At 49.6% G+C, this 19,278-nt stretch overlaps 1 protein-coding gene across 2 annotated transcripts; it reads left to right on the top strand.

The window, feature by feature from the left end:
* Positions 1 to 210: 210 nt before the first annotated feature.
* Positions 211 to 15,066, top strand: AJUBA (ajuba LIM protein). Of its 2 annotated transcripts, XR_009518368.1 has the most exons (9): positions 211 to 1,546; positions 4,519 to 4,620; positions 6,267 to 6,334; positions 6,441 to 6,503; positions 7,224 to 7,354; positions 7,438 to 7,489; positions 8,190 to 8,258; positions 8,713 to 10,401; positions 12,653 to 15,066. XR_009518368.1 is itself a non-coding variant. In XM_060004851.1 (8 exons), the coding sequence occupies exons 1-8, from the start codon at positions 514 to 516 to the stop codon at positions 8,866 to 8,868; spliced, it is 1,674 nt and encodes a 557-aa protein (XP_059860834.1). In that variant the 5' UTR covers positions 211 to 513; the 3' UTR covers positions 8,869 to 12,631. The 2 variants fall into 2 exon arrangements, 1 of the variants encoding a protein (XP_059860834.1); XM_060004851.1 differs by lacking the exon at positions 12,653 to 15,066 and having other exon boundaries at positions 8,713 to 12,631.
* Positions 15,067 to 19,278: the final 4,212 nt, after the last annotated feature.

Genomic DNA, 19,278 nt, shown 5'->3' on the forward strand with positions numbered 1-19,278 from the left:
TTCGCCACCAGTCGGCGGATCTCCAGCTCCAGGACACTTAGCACCAACACCCGCCACCCCCCCTTTCCGGCGCACCAGATTCCTGCGCCGACACCCCCGTTCGTCTCGCACACGGCGCTCCGCCCCTCCAGGAAAGTAGATCCGGCCAGGCAGACAAAAGTTTGGGAGAGAAGTTGGGTCGGTGCTGAGTGTGTGAGCGAGGGGGGCGGGGGCCTGGGAGAGTGGGGCTGCCGGGCGAGTCGACGCGTGAACAGATAGACCTGCGGACCGGACAGCCGCGGCCGTAGGCACTTCTAGCCCCGCTTAACCCCTGATGCGCGAGGGGACGCAACCCCTCTCGCTGGGGGATGCTGCGGGATTCTTGGCGCCGGGCATCCGGGGCGCCCGCTAAACCCCTGTGCCTATCCTGTGCCCCTGGGGAAGCGAAGTCCGGCCGCAGGGAAAGAGAAGCGGTCGCCGAGACGCTGCAGGGTGCCGGGCGGGGAGGGGGCTGGAGGCCCCAGGCCCGAGGGCATGGAGCGGTTAGGGGAGAAAGCCAGTCGCCTGCTGGAGAAGTTAAGACTCTCGGACTCCGGCAGCGCCAAGTTCGGCCGCAGAAAGGGTGAATCTAGCAGGTCTGGGTCTGATGGGACCCCCGGGCCGGGCAAGGGGCGCCTGAGTGGGTTGGGGGGACCTAGGAAATCAGGGCCCCGTGGAGCTACTGGGGGACCTGGGGATGAGCCGTTGGAGCCAGCCCGGGAGCAAGGCCCCCTGGACGCTGAGCGGAACCCTCGCGGCTCCTTTGAGGCGCCGCGCTACGAAGGCTCCTTTCCCGGGGGACCGCCTCCCACCCGGGCCTTGCCTCTACCTCAGTCATTGCCCCCCGACTTTCGGCTGGAGACGGCCCCAGCCCTAAGCCCCCGCTCCAGTTTCGCCAGTAGCTCAGCCAGCGACGCGAGCAAGCCGTCCAGCCCCCGGGGCAGTCTGCTGCTGGATGGGGCGGGGGCTGGTGGAGCCGGAGGTAGCCGACCCTGCAGCAACCGTACCAGCGGCATCAGCATGGGCTACGACCAGCGCCACGGCAGCCCCCTGCCCGCCGGGCCATGCCTGTTTGGCCCACCTCTGGCCGGGGTTCCGGCGGGCTATTCCTCTGGAGGGGTGCCGTCCGCCTACCCCGAGCTCCACGCTGCCCTGGACCGACTGTGCGCTCATCGGCCCGCGGGGTTCGGCTGCCAGGAAAGCCGCCACTCATATCCCCCAGCCCTGGGCAGCCCGGGAGCTCTAGCCGGGGCCGGAGTGGGAGCGGCAGGGCCCTTGGAGAGACGAGGGGCGCAACCCGGACGACACTCGGTGACTGGCTATGGGGACTGCGCCGCGGGCGCCCGATACCAAGATGAACTAACAGCGTTGCTGCGCCTGACGGTGGGCACAGGTGGGCGAGAAGCCGGCGCCCGCGGAGAACCCTCGGGGATTGAGCCGTCAGGTCTCGAGGAGCCGCCAGGTGCGTTCGTTCCAGAGGCCGCCCGGGCCCGGATGCGGGAGCCGGAGTCCAGAGAGGACTACTTTGGTGAGTGAGAGAAGTGGTTAGGGACGGGAAGACACCCGTCACCGCATTCGGTTCCCCACTGCCCCGACGGCGGGCGCTGGGAAGTCGGAGGCAGAGACGCGGGGCTAGGAAAGAGGCAAGAGGAATTTCCCCTTCCCACTGGGTTTCAAATGGACCACGGGCACCTTATTCCTGCTAAATTCAACCCCCCTGATGATCTCGTGAATCCCAGTTCCTCAGCTTTAGATCCTGGGTTTTTCGCGGTAGGAGGCCTTGTTGAGGGTAACCAAGTGGGGCTGGGAGAGCATCCCCCCATCTTGCTCCCCCCTCGGCGGCGTTGCCCCTGCAGGCTCCTGCGCGCCGCGCCCCCAGCCGGGCCCAGGCTCCGCCCGCAGGAATTTGGGGAATGCGCGGGTGGGGGGGCGGGGCGGGTGGGCCGCGTGCGTGCCGGCTCCTGCCCGGGCGCTCCAGGTGCCCGCGGGCGGGGCCGGCCGCGCGGCACTGGGCTGAGGTGGGGTGCAGGGGGTGGGGGAGCTGCTTCCTAACACGCGCGGAGCTGTGGCCGCGGTCGGGGAAAGGAGCCCGGGGGGGAGGAAGAAAGCCCTGGGACGGAAAGCAGAGACCCTACTGCCGTCTGGCCCCAGTCCTGCTGGCTCCGTGCGTGGGTGGGCATTTAAGCCGATACCCGGTGGTGTCAGCTTCTGTTTTCCCCATCCTCCGGAAGTCAGGGCAGAAGCCTTGACCACCGGGACAACATCACCCCTGGATGGATGGCGACCGTGTATAGCTGCCAGAAATAACCCGGGCTTCAGTTCTGGCCATAACCTGCTCAGAATTCAGGCACGAAGTAGCCCCTTATTTCCTGCTGCTAAAGAAACCTGGTCGCCGCCTCTCTCCCGGACGCAGTTACCTTCAGGAAGTGTTAATTGATTATATGTCTCGGCTACTGGGGGCGGGGATATTGGTGTCTTGAACGATCTTTTAATCAAGACCCACAGGCACCACTTCACTGTATAAAATAATGCCAATCTGATTGTGATAGGAAGTACAGAAAGAAGTGGAGGGCCTGCTCCTAGGTCTGTGAGCCTCTTCAGTGTTCCCAGCATCTTCTCACCTTTCTCACCATCCATGTTCCTGCCCCAGACCCCATGCTCTAGAACACTGTGGCTAGAAATGTAAATAGAGAGAGGAACCCAGCCAGGGAAGGAAGGTAAGGGAGGAGGTTCAGAGGTAGCAGGGCTGCAGGCTAGTTCAACTCCAACCTTCCCCCATTTCCCCCCCACCCCGCCCCCACCTGAGAGAGGAAAACCCAGAGCAGATGATGCTTTGGTCACGGGAGACTAAGTGACAGGATCCTTTTAGCAGTTTCCTTTCGAGGCTGGGGAGAAGTGGTTGATGGGTGGAGAGAAATCTCGGCTAAGCCATCAGAACCAGAAGGAAGAAAGGAGCTGGGAGAGAGTGCAGTAATACGGCAGGAAGAACCTAGGAGTGGATATGCTGGGTTAGAGGAGGTGAGGCAGACATGCCTGAGCAGTTGGCTCTTGTCTTCCCGTAATGTCCAAGGCTTCCCAAAGAAATGGCTCTGACAGAGCCCCCTGGCATGGCAATCTTGGGGCAGAGCTCCCCTCCCCTGGGGAAGCCTTGGACCCCGGTGAGGGGGAGGGCTGCTTCTCTCCCTAGGGGTCAGTTTGCCTCCTCTGACAGAACCCCCAGCCTGACTGTACCCTCCTACTCCTGCCCCTAGTAGGGGCCCTCTTCCTTGGCTACAGCCTTGCCCAGCTGCCAGAGGGTGGGAGCAGGACAGGCCTGGGCCCATCAGTCGCTGCAGCTGCTGCACGGGCTCCCAAGCCCCTGGGCAAAGACTGGATGGGCCCCAACAGGCAAGGAGTGTGGCAGTGTGCCGAGGGGGAGAGGTGGGGCGGGGTGAGGCGGGCCCGTTGGGATCTGTTCCCCAAAGACAGGCCCTAGCCCTCACTCATGGGCCTGGAATTGGGGAGTGGAAGGAGGGAAGAACACACCCAGGAAAGGGGGGTGCCAGAGCCAGGTGTTATGTATTTTAGAGGAGATGTCAGGGAAGAGCAGTTTGGCTCTGTTCCTCCTATGATAGAAGATGACAGGGAGACATGAGGGGTTCTGCCTCCCTTCCCCCCTTCCTCTGCAACCCTCAATCCTTGGAACACACCCTGCATTCTCAGCAGCCACCTCCCCAGAGGAGTCACACTCACATGGTCCCCTCTGCACAGGGCCCTCTGCTGAGCCAGATCCTTCTTTCCATCTTTGGAAGCCTAGAGGTACAGAGCAGAAGTCATTCTGGGGCTTCCCTGGTGGCACAGTGGTTGAGAGTCCGCCTGCCGATGCAGGGGACACGGGTTCGTGCCCCGGTCTGGGAAGATCCCACATGCCGCGGAGCGGCTGGGCCCGTGAGCCATGGCCGCTGGGCCTGCGCGTCAGGAGCCTGTGCTCCGCAGCGGGAGGGGCAAAAAAAAGAAGTCATTCCATAGCCAAATGGCAGTTCATTTGACAGATGGAGAAGCTGAGGTCCTGGAGAGGCTTTCTGCACCTGGCGTGCTTTCACTAGGAAGCTTTTTCCAGTCTGCTGCTGGGCCCTTATGGACTCACATCTCTGACTGTCCCACACAGTGCCACGGGGATCATATCTTGCCTGATTAGTCTTTTCTCCCCAACAGAAACCGAGCATCTGAAGTCCAGGGACCCTATCTTTGAGTTTCTCCAATTTTCCACAGTATTGGGCACAATGTTGTTGCGAGGCACTAAATAGATGTTCAGAAAATGTCTGTTGATTAATCAGTAAACAAGAATAAGTCTGCCCAGCCAAAACCTTGCTGCATCCCATTAACTCTCTCTTCCCAAAAGGGAGCCCGTCAAAAGGAGGCTGTGACTGGTGGTCCTTTGCCATCAGGAAAGATGAGGAATCCCTGGTTTTGAGCTGGGGGAGTGCGCCATGATGCTGACAACTTCTTCTCTCCTCTCAGGCACCTGTATCAAGTGCAACAAAGGCATCTATGGGCAGAGCAACGCCTGCCAGGCCCTGGACAGCCTCTACCATACCCAGTGCTTTGTCTGCTGCTCCTGTGGTGAGTGCAGCCCCCAGACCTTCTGGACCAGGGCCTGAGGCCTCAAGCACTCCCCGCACATACACACTCACAAGTGCCTAGGGAAAGCAGGGCTTGTGCCTCTCCATTTGCTGGTCTGGCCCCCACCTTCTCTCTTGCTTCCCTTCTCTGTGCTCTACCTGGCTCTCTCCCGCCCGCCCCCATGTTGGCGCCCCTTGCTGAGGTCAGCCCTCCCTCTGCTGAGCCTCTTTCCTCCGCTCTATTCCTCCCTCTTTCTTCTGCCTTCCTGCTTGCCCAGCCTGGACTCCCTCCCAGCCCTCCGGCCTCTCCTTGGAGGGGCTTGGTCTTGGGCAGCCGACTTGAGTTGCCTGGGGCGACAGTGAAAGACTGGAATGTGGGAAGGGTGGGGTGGGCTGAGGGAGCGGGGAGCTGTGGGGGAGTGGAGAGGGGGGTTTTCTCTCGGCTGGTCAGAGTTCAGCCACCTCGCTGGAGTGCAGGCCACCGGGCCATGCCAAGCTGATGACATCACGCTCCAGGAATGCCCGCTGCTGTTAGCTCAGGAGGCCCGCCAGGAGCAGGGGGTGCTCCCAGCGGCCTCAACTCCCCAGCCTTTCCCTCACCTCCCTCATTACCCGGCCCCCCTGCTTACCCACTCTGATTCCTTTGCTGGACCTTTAATTTCCTATCTCTGCCTGTCTGGCTCCAGCCACTCCCATCCCCTGCCTGGCTCCCTTTAGGTTCATCTATCTATTTGTCCTTCTGTTTATAGAGCCTCTTCTGGGAATGTCTCTTTCCCTCTCTCTACTCCCTTGTGTCTCATAAGTTTCTAAGTCAACTTTTCTAAACCACTGGACAGAGCTGGCAGTGGAGATTTTGATGAGAAGAGGGCAGAGGTGGGAAACTTGCCCATTCTCCACCCTTGTCTCATTCCTCCTCATACCTGATAATTTAGACACCCTGGAGCAGTTCCTGGGTGTTGGTTTCATGGGGAGCGGTCCTGCCTTGTCTGCTTGCAGAAGATCCTGGGCTGCTTCTGACCCCGGAGACTCTGGGTCCCTCTAAGCTTGGGGAAGCAGCCTAGTGCAGCAGGAAAGGGGACCAACTTTGCTCTCAAACAAAGCACTTTGTCCCCAACAGTAGTCCCAGTATGTCCTGACCTCCATGGAGCCTATCCCTGGGAGACAGACAGGGCTAGGAGAATAGGAGAGCTGTGCAGAAGCTCCTGGGTTGAAAGGTCCCAGAGAGCAAAGTCCACGACAGTGTGATTGTCTCTGAGCGCATTGTAGGCCCCGTGTTCAGAGCCCCTTGACCTTGTCCCCCAGCCTGTGGTTGGCTTTGCTTTCCCAGGTGGCTCCCCGAGCAAGCACAGGCACTGGAGAAGGCGGCACCCCTTTAAAGCAGGGCCACAGAAAACTGTTGAGGGGGGCAGGAGCTGGAGAAGCAGCAAGCGAAGGAGTGGGGATTGGCAGGAGTGAGACCAAACAAATTGGAATTGCATCAGATGGGGTATTTGTGTGGGGAGACGGGACAGACAGCAGTTAGGAGGACAAGCTCTGAAATCCAGATTTAAACGTATCATGAAACACCGGAGAGCAGTTACCCCGTGGCGGGGACGCCCTGTGCCTGGACCCTGGGAGAGGCTCCAGCCCCTTGTCTACTGCTTCTAGGGCGAACTTTGCGCTGCAAGGCTTTCTACAGCGTCAACGGCTCTGTGTACTGTGAGGAAGATTATCTGGTGAGTGAGGGGTACCCTGGGCCTGGAATTGGCTCCCACCCCTTTCTCTGTGGCCCATCAGGTCATTCTCGGCCCGTAACATCCTCCCTTGGTCTTCTCCTCCTAGTTTTCAGGGTTTCAGGAGGCAGCTGAGAAATGCTGTGTCTGTGGTCACTTGATTTTGGAGAAGGTAAGCACAGTGTCTTCAGCTGAGACTGTGAAGCTGAGGGGCCGAGGGGTGGAATCAGGAACTAAATGGATACTGAGAAAAGGTGGGGGGAGGAAACCTATCAGCAACTACTTGGCGTCCCATTCTTCCCCAGAACCGCTGTTTACAGTGGCTTCTCTTTGCCTATGGCATCAAGTCTGGACTCCTCCGCCTGCCACCCCAGGCTCCCGTGATCTCTAACTCCCTAACTCTGCAGGCACAACCCGGCCCTCCACCTGAGCCAGGAGTGTGGGGTCCTGAGGCTTAATCCCCTTTCTGCTACTGGCTGGGATCAGTTGAAGCTCAGTTTTCTTTTCTGTAAGGAGGAGTTGGGTTGAATCAGTGGTTCACAGCCCTGGCAGCCTAGCAGATCACCTGGGAAGAAGTAAAGAAAATACCAATGCTGGGTCATCACCAGAGACTGTGGTGAATACTTCTGGGTGGGACCCAGGCATTGATGGGCTTAAAAACCTCCCGGGGTGACCCTGATATGCAGCCAAGTCTGAGAAACACTGGCCTGGATGCTCCCTAAGACCTTTATCAGGGTTTCTGCCTCCATTTTAAGACTCCTTGGTCATCCCAGATTACACAGCATTGTTCTAGGACGAGAGCAGGGGCTCAGATGAGGTTAGTGGGAGCAGCAGGGAACGTCATCGGTAGCTGGAAAGCAGAGACTGATTCTCCTCCCGCCCCACGAGCCAGATCCTCCAGGCAATGGGAAAGTCCTATCACCCAGGCTGCTTCCGATGCATCGTTTGCAACAAGTGCCTGGACGGCATCCCCTTCACTGTGGACTTCTCCAACCAGGTGTACTGTGTCACCGACTACCACAAGTGAGTCCTCCGCCCGGGGTGTGGTGTGGACCTGGGCTCAGGGATTCCCCCGCCTCAGCTCCCCTCTGTCCTCTCTCTTTCAGGAATTACGCTCCTAAGTGTGCGGCCTGTGGCCAACCCATCCTCCCCTCAGAGGTCAGTATGTCTGTGTTCTCCTGCAGGGCAGCCAGTGCTGCTGCCTCTGGGGAGGGACTGGGGACATGCCTCCTGGCCTCCCCTGGGAGGCAGTGGTGCTGAGGAATGTACTCCGCGAAGATTCCCGTGTGACTCTGCTCTCTGGGTCATCACCCTGACCCCAACATCCGGGCCTGGACTTGTCTGACAGCCTTGCTGGACCCAGGCTCCATCTCTTTTCTCCCAGTCCAGAGAAGGAGACTTTCTCTGAAGTCAAGGTCACCAGCCCCCAGATGTAGGGGCTGGAAAAAGGTGGGAAGAATCCTCAGGGCTGGTAGGAAGGGGTCAGAAATGATTTACGCTATGTGTGCCAAGGGAGATAAGCCAAAAGCCCACGAGGAAGCAGGCCCTGTTGGGTCTCCTCGTCCCCGGCTTAGCTTACTTTATTGATGCAGCCTGCCTCTTTCCTTTCCCTCCGTAAGGCCTGAGCCCCTGGACAGAGGGGAGGCTCCACGAGGGGACACGCCTTCCTGGAGGCCAACGAAGGAGAGGGGGGACGTTCCCGCAGGGTCTGCAGAGGCCACCTCAAAGCTGCAGACTGTGGCAGAGAGGCTCTGGAGGCCTCTGTATGAACCTCCCGTTGGAAGGGGGGCTGGTGGGGGAGGGGAGAGTTGGGGTTATCGTGCTGCTCTCATGCCCATGGGGGTGTGCATTATTTCAGGGCTGTGAGGACATCGTGAGGGTGATATCCATGGACCGAGATTATCACTTTGAGTGCTACCACTGTGAGGTGAGTGTTGGGCGCCTGGGCTCCCAGAGGAGAGCTAGAAGAGGGCTGGGGGAGTGAAGTCCTAGAACTGCCACAGTCTGTAGGAGAGGTCTAGGATACGGGAAACCAGGAAGGTGCTCTGACCCATCTCCAGTCTCTTTCGCGTCCTTCAGCCACTCTCTCTGGGTGTGGTCGTTTAGTCCTTTCTAAATCTGGCTTCCCCAGAGTCAAGACTCCCAAAACTAGGGACTCCTGGTAACAGCTGGAAATGGGAGCCTGTCTCATTATTTCTGCTGTAGCAGCGACACCTGGCGTCCAGCTGAGGTATTTTCTCAGGTTTCTCTTCTGGGAGTTCATCCCCCTCCAACCCCGCCCCCTTTTTCCCAGTCACTGGGAGTCTAGTGCCCAGCAGGGCCGACTTCCACGATGTCCCTGGTTCCTGGGCTGAGGTAAACTAGGTGTCCTTCTTCCCTAGGACTGCCGGATGCAGCTGAGTGACGAGGAAGGCTGCTGCTGCTTCCCTCTGGATGGGCACTTGCTCTGCCACGGCTGTCACATGCAGCGGCTCAATGCCCGACAGCCCCCTGCCAATTATTGGGTCGGCCAAAAAGTTCCTTCGGTTTTTAAGTAAAAATAAGAGACACATTTTTCATTTTCACCAAGAACTTTATTGGACAGTGTAATCACTGTTTCGTTCCACTACCTTCTACCATTTTTCAGGCAACTTCATAATTCCATCTTCCCAAAACTTTTCATCTTTTTGAGCAAAGAACTGTTCCAGGTGCCTTTTACAGTCTTCCAGGGAATTGAAATTTTTTTCCATTAAGAGAATTTTGTAAAGACCGAAATGAATGGAAATCTGAAGGTGCATTGTCTGGTGAATACAGCGGATGAATCAGAACTTCCCAGCCAAGCTGTAACAGTTTTTGCCAGGTCATCAAAGAAACACGCGGTCTTGCGTTATCCTGATGGACAATTATGCATTTTCTGTTGACTAATTCCGGATGCTTTTCATCGAGTGCTGCTTTCAGTTGATCTAATTGGGAGCAGTGCTGGTTGGAACTTATCATTTGGTTTTCTGGAAGGAGCTCGCAGTAAAGGACTCCCTTCCAATCCCACCATATACACAACATCACCTTCTTTGGATGAAGATCGGCCTTTGGTGTGGTTGGTGGTGTTCATTTTGCTTGCCCCACGATCTCTTCCATTCCACGTTATTATTGTACAGTATCCACTTTTCATCACCCGTCACAATTTGTTTCAAAAACGGAACGTTTTCGTTACATTTCAGTGGAGAATCGCATGCAGAACTATGTTCAAGAACATTTTTTTTTTCGCTTAACTTAGGTGGAACCCGAACATCAAAGCGATGAACATAACCAAGCTGGTACAAATGATTTTCAGCGCTTGATCTGGATATTTTGAGCATGTCAGCTGTCTCCCTCGTTGATTGTTCTCAGTTAATGTCTTGATTTGATTGCTATCAACCAACTGGTCTACCCAACCGTGGAGCTTCATCCAACGAGGTATCTCCAGCATGAAACTTCGCAAACCACTTTTGACACGTTCGATCAGTCACAGCACCTTCTCCATACACTGCAAAAATCTTTTTTTGCGTTTCAGTTGTGTTTTTACCTTCCTTGAAATAATAAAGCATAATATGCCGAAAATGTTCCTTTTTTCTTCCATCTTCAATATTAAAATGGCCACACAAAAATACACCAATTTTTATAAGTTTTTTAAAAATGCACACTGATGTGATAGCTGTCACGATACAATCTAACAAAATTGTTTCAAATGAAGTTAAAGACAACTAAGCGCTACTAGAGCCATCTCATGGAAAACATCAAATGAACTTTTTGGCCAACCCAGTATATCTGAGATGCAGTCACTGCCGCTGCCGTCACCACCATTGACAAATTCCTCTGGCCAGTGGGCCCCTCTGAGGCCAGCCAAGAAAAGGAAGGCACTCTGTAGCCCTGGCAGAAGAGTCCTCTAGGGAGGGCCCCAAGGGCCAGAGACCCAAAGATCAAGACATTCCAAATGGATTGTGGAGGAGGAGCCCTCCAGTTGCCATGATGTGGGTGACTGGCCTTTCCAGGTGTGCAGCCTGTGCTGTAGCACATTACAGGCACACACAGGCGGGTTCCAGTATTTTCTAAAGGTCTGATTCTAGTCTGTATCTCTAGTATACATTTGTGTGCACACACGGGCACACACACACAATCTCTCTCTCTCCCTCCCTCTCTCTCTCTCTCTCTCTCTCTCTCTCTCTCTCTCTCTCTCTCTCTCTCTCGTCAGGGGACTCTTACACTTGGTTCATTAGTAGTAGTTCAGCTCTCCAGACCTGCTGCCTCTCAGAGGAAACCAGAGTTATTTCCACCACAGCTCCCAAACTCTTGAGGTTCCAGGAGCTAGAGAGGCAAAACACTTTCACTTGGTTCTGATCAGTTTGGCTAGATCTCTTAAAACCAATCCACTAAAAACTTGTTTACTTAAAGTTCACTTGATGACCAGTTTGCCAAAAGCTGAGTTCCCTTTTTGGTATTTTTATAGCCATTTAGTTGTTCTGTTCGTTTTTGTCACGCTTGGGTATTTCAAGGATTTATATCTTTTCATCTAAGAGTACCCCTGAGTTATCAGCAGCATAAATTTATCAAATTTGCAGCACTTTGTAAATGACGAGATTGCTTCCTACCTTTATGGATATCTTTTTCTGTTACCTACTTTTCAAACTTTTTTAAAGTTTCCAGCAATAAATAGAATTGGTACAGACATTTTGTGTATCATTTTTTGTGTTTCTTAATCCAATATTCTTTTCCAAATTAGATGCTTTGAAAACTGTAACAGAGCTCAATATGATTTTGATGCTTTGGTCTGTCTACTACATTCCTGCTGTTGAAAGGCCAATATAGTCTCAACAAATAAACAGGCATGTGGCATATTCAGTTGACTAACAAAGGTGTACAGACAATAGCAATGAAAAGTGAAAGGGTGAATCTGCTAAACTTTTTGAAATGCTGCAGATTTGATAAATACTTATTTGAAACTGTCTCTAGGTGAATTGGTTTTAGGCAAATTAATCTGATAACCTTTGATCCTTAGTCTTTATTCTCCACCACTTAGAGTTTCATATTGGAAATGACTCTTGAAAACAGAAATTCCACATTTAGGGATGATTCTAAGATGACTTTGCCAGCCAACCTGGGAACTGCATAAAAGAGGCCTCTGAGTGAAAGTAAGAGTTCAGATTCACACCATGGAGTGCCAGAGTGGGGGAAATGCACTTTTTTTTTTTTTGGCAGGGTAATGTTCTGAAACAAAATTACGCGTTCTACAGCTGGGATTGCTTCTTCTGAACTATTGTTATTAAATAAGTGAATACAAAGGCTCTGTGACTGGGAAAATTTCTCACCAGGCTGCTCCAGGTCTGGGAAATGCAGACAAGCACGTGTAGCCTTACATCCATCCCTTCGGTTGTTTTACTCTTGGGGGTCTTGTCCACTCTGTCACTCTGACCCTTTGTTTCTTACAGTGGTTTTGGCCTCCCTCTACCACTGACTGGCTGATTCCTTCCTAGGTCTGTGCTCGTCTGTCCTCACCCTGAGGGGTCCCCAAGACTCTGTCCTTGCCACTAGGGCTACTTTCTCCCTCCTTCCTGAGGAAAGACAAGTGCTAATATCTGATGAAGACGGGCCCAGGGAAGGCAGGCCATGGCATAGGAGCAGCCCCAGCTGTCGCAAGGCATCACTGGCAAGTTCCAAGTGTACCCCACATCTCAAGAGTTTCCCTTCTTCCTCTTCATGGGGAGATTGTTCATCCTTAGCAGTTGTATTTACTATTTCCTGTTGGTATTGAAAGATTCATGGGATGCTGCCAAGGATACAGCAACAGGTGGACCTTGTTTGGCCAATTTGCCACCTGATTTTCATCAACAGCCAATAGGCCGGAGACAGTGAAAGGGGAAATGGAAGAATTATGGATCCGTTTTGTGTCTCTTTAGATGAGAGTCACGGACAGGGGTCAGGCTTTCACAGCAGACTTGAGCTATTTGCTCTGGCCAGCCCTGTTTGCTACAGGCCAGAATGCGGCTTGTGAATAAGCCGGCTGGTGCAGGTTCTCTGCCTTACCTCTTAGAGACTTGACTGCTTCCCCTTCCGCCTGGAGCTCTCAGGGCCACAGAAATGGTAAGACTCCGTTTATAATCAGGCTGGAGACCATCCTCAGTCAAGGAGGACATACAAGAAAGCTGTTTCAGGGCACAGAAAGCCATTTGGATGAGGTCCCTGAGACTGTACCTAGATGGAAGGGAATAAGAAGGGGGGAATAAAAGGAGACTAACAGGACTGCGAGAAAAGGATTGGGAAGAAGCAGTGAGTTGAAGCATTTTTATTTCTTTTTTTTTCTTTTCTTAGAAGGACCCATACCCCAGAGCTGGCCTAGGGGCATTCAGAATCCTAAAGGCAAGACTCCACAAGAAGGACAAGGGTCCAACCAATCTCAATCCTCTCCGTCCTCTCCTCCCTTGCAGCAAGGAAGACCTAAGGCTGGGCCTTTGCTGTGTCAATTGCTTGCGGAGGGCCCTGTTGTCCACGCTTGGCTCTCGTTGGGAAGGAGGTCCTAAGGTTTGACCTTGGAAATCTGAGCAGACGGTTCCTGGGACATAGATTAGACGGGTCTAACTGTGATGGTCGGGAAGTCATCAGAGGCAAATTCTGTCCACTGTGGTTATTATTTCAGCTACTCTCCTCTTAGAAAGGATAGTGTTGACCCATGTGAAGGGAGCAGGGGGAGATGGGTTAGGAGGAAACCTACTAAAAGGTACTGGTTAGGCTTGTATCCTAGAGAGAGCCAAGCGAGGTGTGCGTTTAGAGATATCGCTGTCACCTCATTTTACTGAATGAAGAAATAGAAACTCTGAGTGATGATGGGACTTACCCAAGGTCACACAGCTGGAAAATGACTTTCCAACTTCTGAAGACTAATAAAGAGCTTATTTCCCCTCTTCCCTCCCCACTACCCCCACCCAGGGACTCGCAGGGCATAAGTAAACTGTAAATGAGACAAGTGCTTCACTATGACAGATAATTAGGGCAACTTTTAGCGGGAAAGCCAGGGAACACGAGAGATAATAATGAAAACTTTTGGTTCCTATTAGTGCTTTTTTGTTAATTAGGATTAGCAATCACCAAAGTACCTTTAAGAGCACATTAGGGGAAACAAAGGAAATATACTGCAGGGGAGTCCCTGTCCTTGAGGAGGTCACAGTCCAGCCAGGGAGATAAATACACACGTAAAATGCGGTGAGAAGATTACAAGCAACATGTCAACAAATGCAGAGAAACTGAGTGTTACAACGAGACCTAATGCGCAGGGTACAGGTGACAGTGATGAGACGGTCTGGCTTAGAGTGTAGATCAGAAGGCGGCAGCCCACTGGCTAAATCCTGTCCCCAAATGCATTGAGTTTGGCCCACTGGGAGTTATTTTTTATAGTATGAACTTGAACCCTAGTTGAAGAAGGAAAAAATGCCAGCTAATAAATGGAGAAAGAATGACAGAATTGGAAAAATGGCATTTTGTGAACTTTAATAAAACTATTGATCCTAGCAAAGATTATTAATTGGTGTTAAACACCATAGGTGAAATGATTGGTAGACAACTGCACACTCATACAGCGCCAAGTAACACTGTCAGTTTACAAACTTGAGGACAAAAATGTAACTGTATATTGGAGGGATCAGACTGTCATCACTCCTTTCCTGGAAACAGTCTTGGTATCACTTACCAGTAGGCCAGTTCTGGTATGAGACAAATGCATAACCCAACCTAGCATATATTCTAGCTGCTCCCTACCCCAAAAGAAGTATTAGATATAACTTACAGTTTACAGGAAATATTGGGGATAGAGAAACGAACTAATGGACACTAGGAGGAAGCAACTGGACAAATCTAGGAGGTGAAGCATTCTGCAGGGCAACTGGCCAGCTCTCTTCAGCAAGTCAGTATGTTTTTTTTTTTAAGCCAAAACTGCTATGAAAGAGACTTAAGGTATGCAATAATAATACAATGCATGGTCCTGGATTCCCTGTTAGTTTAAACAAATTGCTACAAAAGATGTTTGTGGTCAACTGGAAATGTTTTAATATGGACAGGGGATTAGATGGGGTGAAAATTTACTGAAATGGAAAGGTCAAAATCATTAATAAAATACCAGTTCCAAAACCATAATCATTTTGCTTTTAAAATGTCTATATATTTATGAATAAAAAAGATCTGAAAGGATATGCACTAAGGTGTTAACAGTGGTGCTCTCTGAGTGGTGGGAATATGTTCTGTTGTTGTTGGCCTACATTTTCCGTTTTTATACGATGCACGTGTACTTCCTCTGTAATAATAATAAGCTATTATGAATAAAATAACTGGTTGCCAACATTTACATTTCAGGAGATTTCATATAAAAATCTGGATATTATACACAAAGAGCTGGGTTTCTAAGGTTTTTTGAATAATCAGAAGCTCTGTCACCCCGGGCTTCCATTGCCACATGGCAGCAACTGGTCGGAACTGAGTGATGGCTGCTCCTTTGCTTGATGTATTCTCTCCTTAGTTTGTCACAGTCCCCACCACTCTTTGGTCTGTGCCCTTCATACATTAATTACCTGCCTGGCTCCCACAGACTTTTTTTTTTTTAATATAAATTTATTTATTTATTTATTTTTGGCTGCGTTGGGTCTTCGTTGCTGTGCGCGGGCTTTCTTTAGTTGCGGCGAGCCGGGGCTACTCTTTGTTGCAGTGTGGGGGCTTCTGATTGCTGTGGCTTCTCTTGTTGCGGAGCACGGGCTCTAGGCACACAGGCTTCAGTAGTTGTAGCACGTGGGCTCAGTAGTTGTGGCTCGCGGGCTCTAGAGCACAGGCTCAGTAGTTGTGGTGCACGGGCTTAGTTGCTCTGCAGCATGTGGGATCTTCCTGGACCAGGGCTTGAACCCGTGTCCCCTGCATTGACAGGCGGATTCTCAACCACTGCGCCATCAGGGAAGCCCTCCCATAGACTTGTGAGTCAGTAACCCTTGATTTGGATGATCAAAGGCTCCCCATCCATAGAGTCTCCCATTATTAATCATTTGAAAATACTGATAAATTAGTTTTGAAATGCTGCCCAAGAAAAGCATGCATTCCAGAAATATCTGTGCCTGTGTTTTTATACAGCAACCCAGTCATGGGAAACCCAGATGTAACACATAATCTACTTAGCTACCATGGTTGAATACTATAAATTAGTTTGGCAAAATTTCTCTTTGGTAAATGGAATATAGAAAGTATACTAAATTGCTAACTTCCTCAAGGATTTGCTTTTTTTTTTTTTTTTTTTTGCATAACACCTTAATCATAGGAGATGTTTCAATATTTACAGTGTATGTTCTTCCCAAGCATGAAACTCCAAATGCCCTCTGGTAGGTCTATTTCTCCCACTGGCTCTGACACAATTTTTAAAGGAGAAAATCTCTTCCATATGCAGCTCAGTATGAGACAGTGTCATCATCAGTTTAAAGCCCAGGGAAATACTTTATCAGCCTGGTACGTGTTTACGCATTACAGCACCACACTCAGTCGGTTATAACAAGAACTGAACACGTTGTGCTTCATGTCTAGCTTTTCAAAATGATATGAGTCTTCTTCTGAGTCAATTTCCTTTAACTGTTTCATATTCCTTTGGTAAAAATGGTTTCAATCTGTCCCATTTTTTGAGCCAAACTTCTCAGCTTTTCTTTGAGATCCAAAATTTCCTATCAGGCCTTCTTTATATCCTAGCTCACAACAGAATCTCAGTAAAACCAGGCTCATTCCAGTTTGTATAACAAGTTTCCATGAACAGTCAGGCCACCCTTGAAGCCACAGCGCTGGGTTTGAAAGCCCCTTGGAAGGGTTAAGCGTTTGCAAAAGTGGCACATTATGAACATTTGTTCTAAAATTTTCATTTGATGTCATAGGTTGATTACATATTTTCTTTATCCACCTGGTTTCTCCTTAAATCATGTACTTACAATGCGCATGAAATTTTCTAGCTTAATCAATAGTTGTGGCTCTGAATAACTTCATTTTCCAGTGAACACCCTTGAAAATAATTCTGAAATCTCTTGACTGCCTGTAAAATTTTTATTCCTGAAACTAGCTCTGAGTCCATAATACCATAATATATTCCTGCTACTTGTCTTCAGATACTTTCAAAGTGGTATGGCTTTGTTTGTTTGTTTGTTAATTTTTATTTATTTTTTATTTTGGCCACGCTGCATGGCATGTGGGACGGTTCCCCAACCAGGGATCGAACCCAGGCCTCCACAGTGAAACCACTGAATCCTAACCATTAGGCCACCAGGGAATTCCCCAAAGTGGTATGGCTTTAAAAAATTTTTTTTCTAAACAACTGCTTAGTTAAGCATGGTTCCATAATTCAATGGCTATTTTAATGTCCTAGCTTTGAAACGGGTTATGTAAGCCCAAATTTTCAGTGGGAGAAAATACTCTACTCAAAACTTTCCATTAAAAAAAAAAAACAAAAAACTTTCCATTAGTTTGATAAGTAGAATCCTAAATGCTCAACCAAAATCTCTATCTTTGGAGCAGCGTTTTGTTTCCTGGCTAGGGTATGGGAGGCAGAGTCCCTGCAATATTCTCAGCAAATCTCCATTCTTCTCTGCAATTCTAAACAATGCAGCAAAGGAATGGCCCAAGTCTGAAAGGCTAAGTAGACTTTTTCTCAGACTCCCATTTACATTTATTATCGTTAAAACATATGTGAATATGTTTTTGAATATTGTTTTGAATCCTCAATCAAGAGCAATGTCTTCAAGAAGGTAGAGCTAGATTGTGAACACGAGTTATGCCTAATTTATCTTTCTCCACCTCCCCCCTAACACCCCCTCCTCCACCAGAGTCTAGCTCAGGAATACTTGAGCATGTTCATGGCTTTATCATTAAAGAACATTTAAGAAGTGGGCGATTGTATTTTGCATATGGTATAGCAGAAGGTGAGATGAACAACAGTGATGAAGAGACAGGCCTATAAAGGCCAAGCATCCCACGGAAGAAACAAAACTATATAAGGTATTAGCACTGTGGGGTGGTCAAAAATTCATCCTTTCAACAAATAAGCGCCTCTGTATGCCAAGCACCGAGATAGGTACCTTGGGGTCATGGAGGAAGCACCTCCTTAAATACAAAACCAAACAAATTAAGGTTTTAAAGAGGGTTCTGTAGCACTTCTCAACAATAAAAACATGAACTGAAAAAAAAATGAATTATTAAGAGTAGCAACAACATGGATAAAACTCAAAATTAACTATGCTGAGTAAAAGAAGCCAGACAAAAAAAAAAAAGAGTACATCTTTATTTGATTCCATTTATATAAAATTCTAGAAAGTGCAAACTAATCTACAGTGACAGATAGCAGATCAGTGGTTGCGAGGGGCCCGAGAGAGGAATTACAAAGGGGCACAAGTAATCACTTAGGGAATGACGCCTATGTTCACTATGTTGATTGCGGTGATGGTTTCACAGATGTATAGTTATGTCAAAACTTAATGAGCAGTACACTTTAAATATTGTATGCCAAAATACCTCAATAAAGCTGTTTTTAAAAAAATCCAGAGCAAAGAGATAGAGAGGGAGGGAGGGATGGGAAGAGAGAAAGAGAATGAATTCTAGGGCCTCTCTCACAATTCTTTATTGCTCAAGGACACCAGATGGTGTCAATTGTAAGATCCTTTTTCGGTATTCCACTGCAGTCTTAGCTGCCAGGATGGTCTATAGGCTCAACTTTCTCGTCTTAAGTAGAACTGGCCTGTGAAGTCTTTTACTTCACCTGGTCTGGTCTCCTCTTGGACCCAGGATGCAGCTTGGACTCCTTGTCTCTGCCTCCACTTGCTGGGATGTTTCCTCCATTCGAAATGATCCAAATTTCCTCTCCTTTCAGGCCCAGCTAAGAGAAGATTTATTTCAGTCTTCCCTATCCATTCCTGCAGAAAGAGTTCTGTACCTTCTTCAATTTTCTCTGGTATTTATATTCTTTTTTTTTTTTTTCTGGTATTTATATTCTAAACTGCTCTTTTGACACCTTTTTGCTGCCATGTACTGTTTGCTTTTCATATGTATGTTTTATCTTCTGAACTAGATTATGAACTTCTTCAGGGCAGGGACCGAGTCCTATTTATCTCTGTGTCTCTCCCAAGGCACTTGATAAGTGCTTAATAAGTGTCAGTTGTAAAACACCTCACTTTGACAGTCTTTCCAAAGCATTATCTCAGCGATTATCTCATCTGATCATTACATCAACACTGTGACATTGGAGGAGCTAGAAATATGTTAGTTCTTCCTTTTGACAGATAAGGAACCGGAAACCCAAGGTCACACAGTTTGTTAGAGACACAGATGGAACAGATAATTGCATGTGAAGGTTTGATCCAATTCAAGTCTTCCCAAGGCCCTCTGCCCTCCTACCTGAAGACAGGCCTCTGTACCCTTCACCTCCTCATTCCCCCAGTACTTTAGAGCTGCTTAGCCAAAGCTTTGTAGTACCATTTTAGAAAACTTGGCAACTATGAGACATGAAATTTCTGTAGATTTCTGATCAGCTCTGAGTCACCAAAGCACGCTTGCTATTTTGTTCCAAGTGCTGTTTCTTAGGGACATTATGCCTGATATTTAATGACGCTGCACTACAGAACTGAGGAAGCATAAATGATCTTTAAAAGCCTTAGAAAATGACAGCACTTTAACATTAAGCATGAAAGGTGACAGTTGACAAGATGACCAGGGGTAAAAAATTTCTGCACTGGATCACCCTATTTCCCTATGTATTGCTCACAGAATTCTCTAGTTGGTACCAAAAGAAAAGGTTAAACTCTCTGCCACCCAGCACATCTAGCCCTGAGATTCTTTTCCCTCTACCCCAGACTATCTGCTTCTCTGATGCAAGAGATTTCATAACCTTGGTGCAATTTACTTAGCATCAAATATTTTTAAAATAATTCACCTAATTCCAG

Source organism: Delphinus delphis, chromosome 2 (assembly GCF_949987515.2).
Source record: "Delphinus delphis chromosome 2, mDelDel1.2, whole genome shotgun sequence".
NCBI lineage: Eukaryota > Metazoa > Chordata > Mammalia > Artiodactyla > Delphinidae > Delphinus > Delphinus delphis.

Bases quoted from the DNA above. Each gene is read 5' to 3' on its own strand.
- AJUBA (XM_060004851.1), top strand. From the start codon at position 514: ATGGAGCGGTTAGGGGAGAAAGCCAGTCGCCTGCTGGAGAAGTTAAGA. The intron at 6,504-7,223 runs GTAAGCACAGTG...CCCACGAGCCAG, and splicing joins GTCACTTGATTTTGGAGAAG to ATCCTCCAGGCAATGGGAAA. The intron at 7,490-8,189 runs GTCAGTATGTCT...GCATTATTTCAG, and splicing joins AACCCATCCTCCCCTCAGAG to GGCTGTGAGGACATCGTGAG.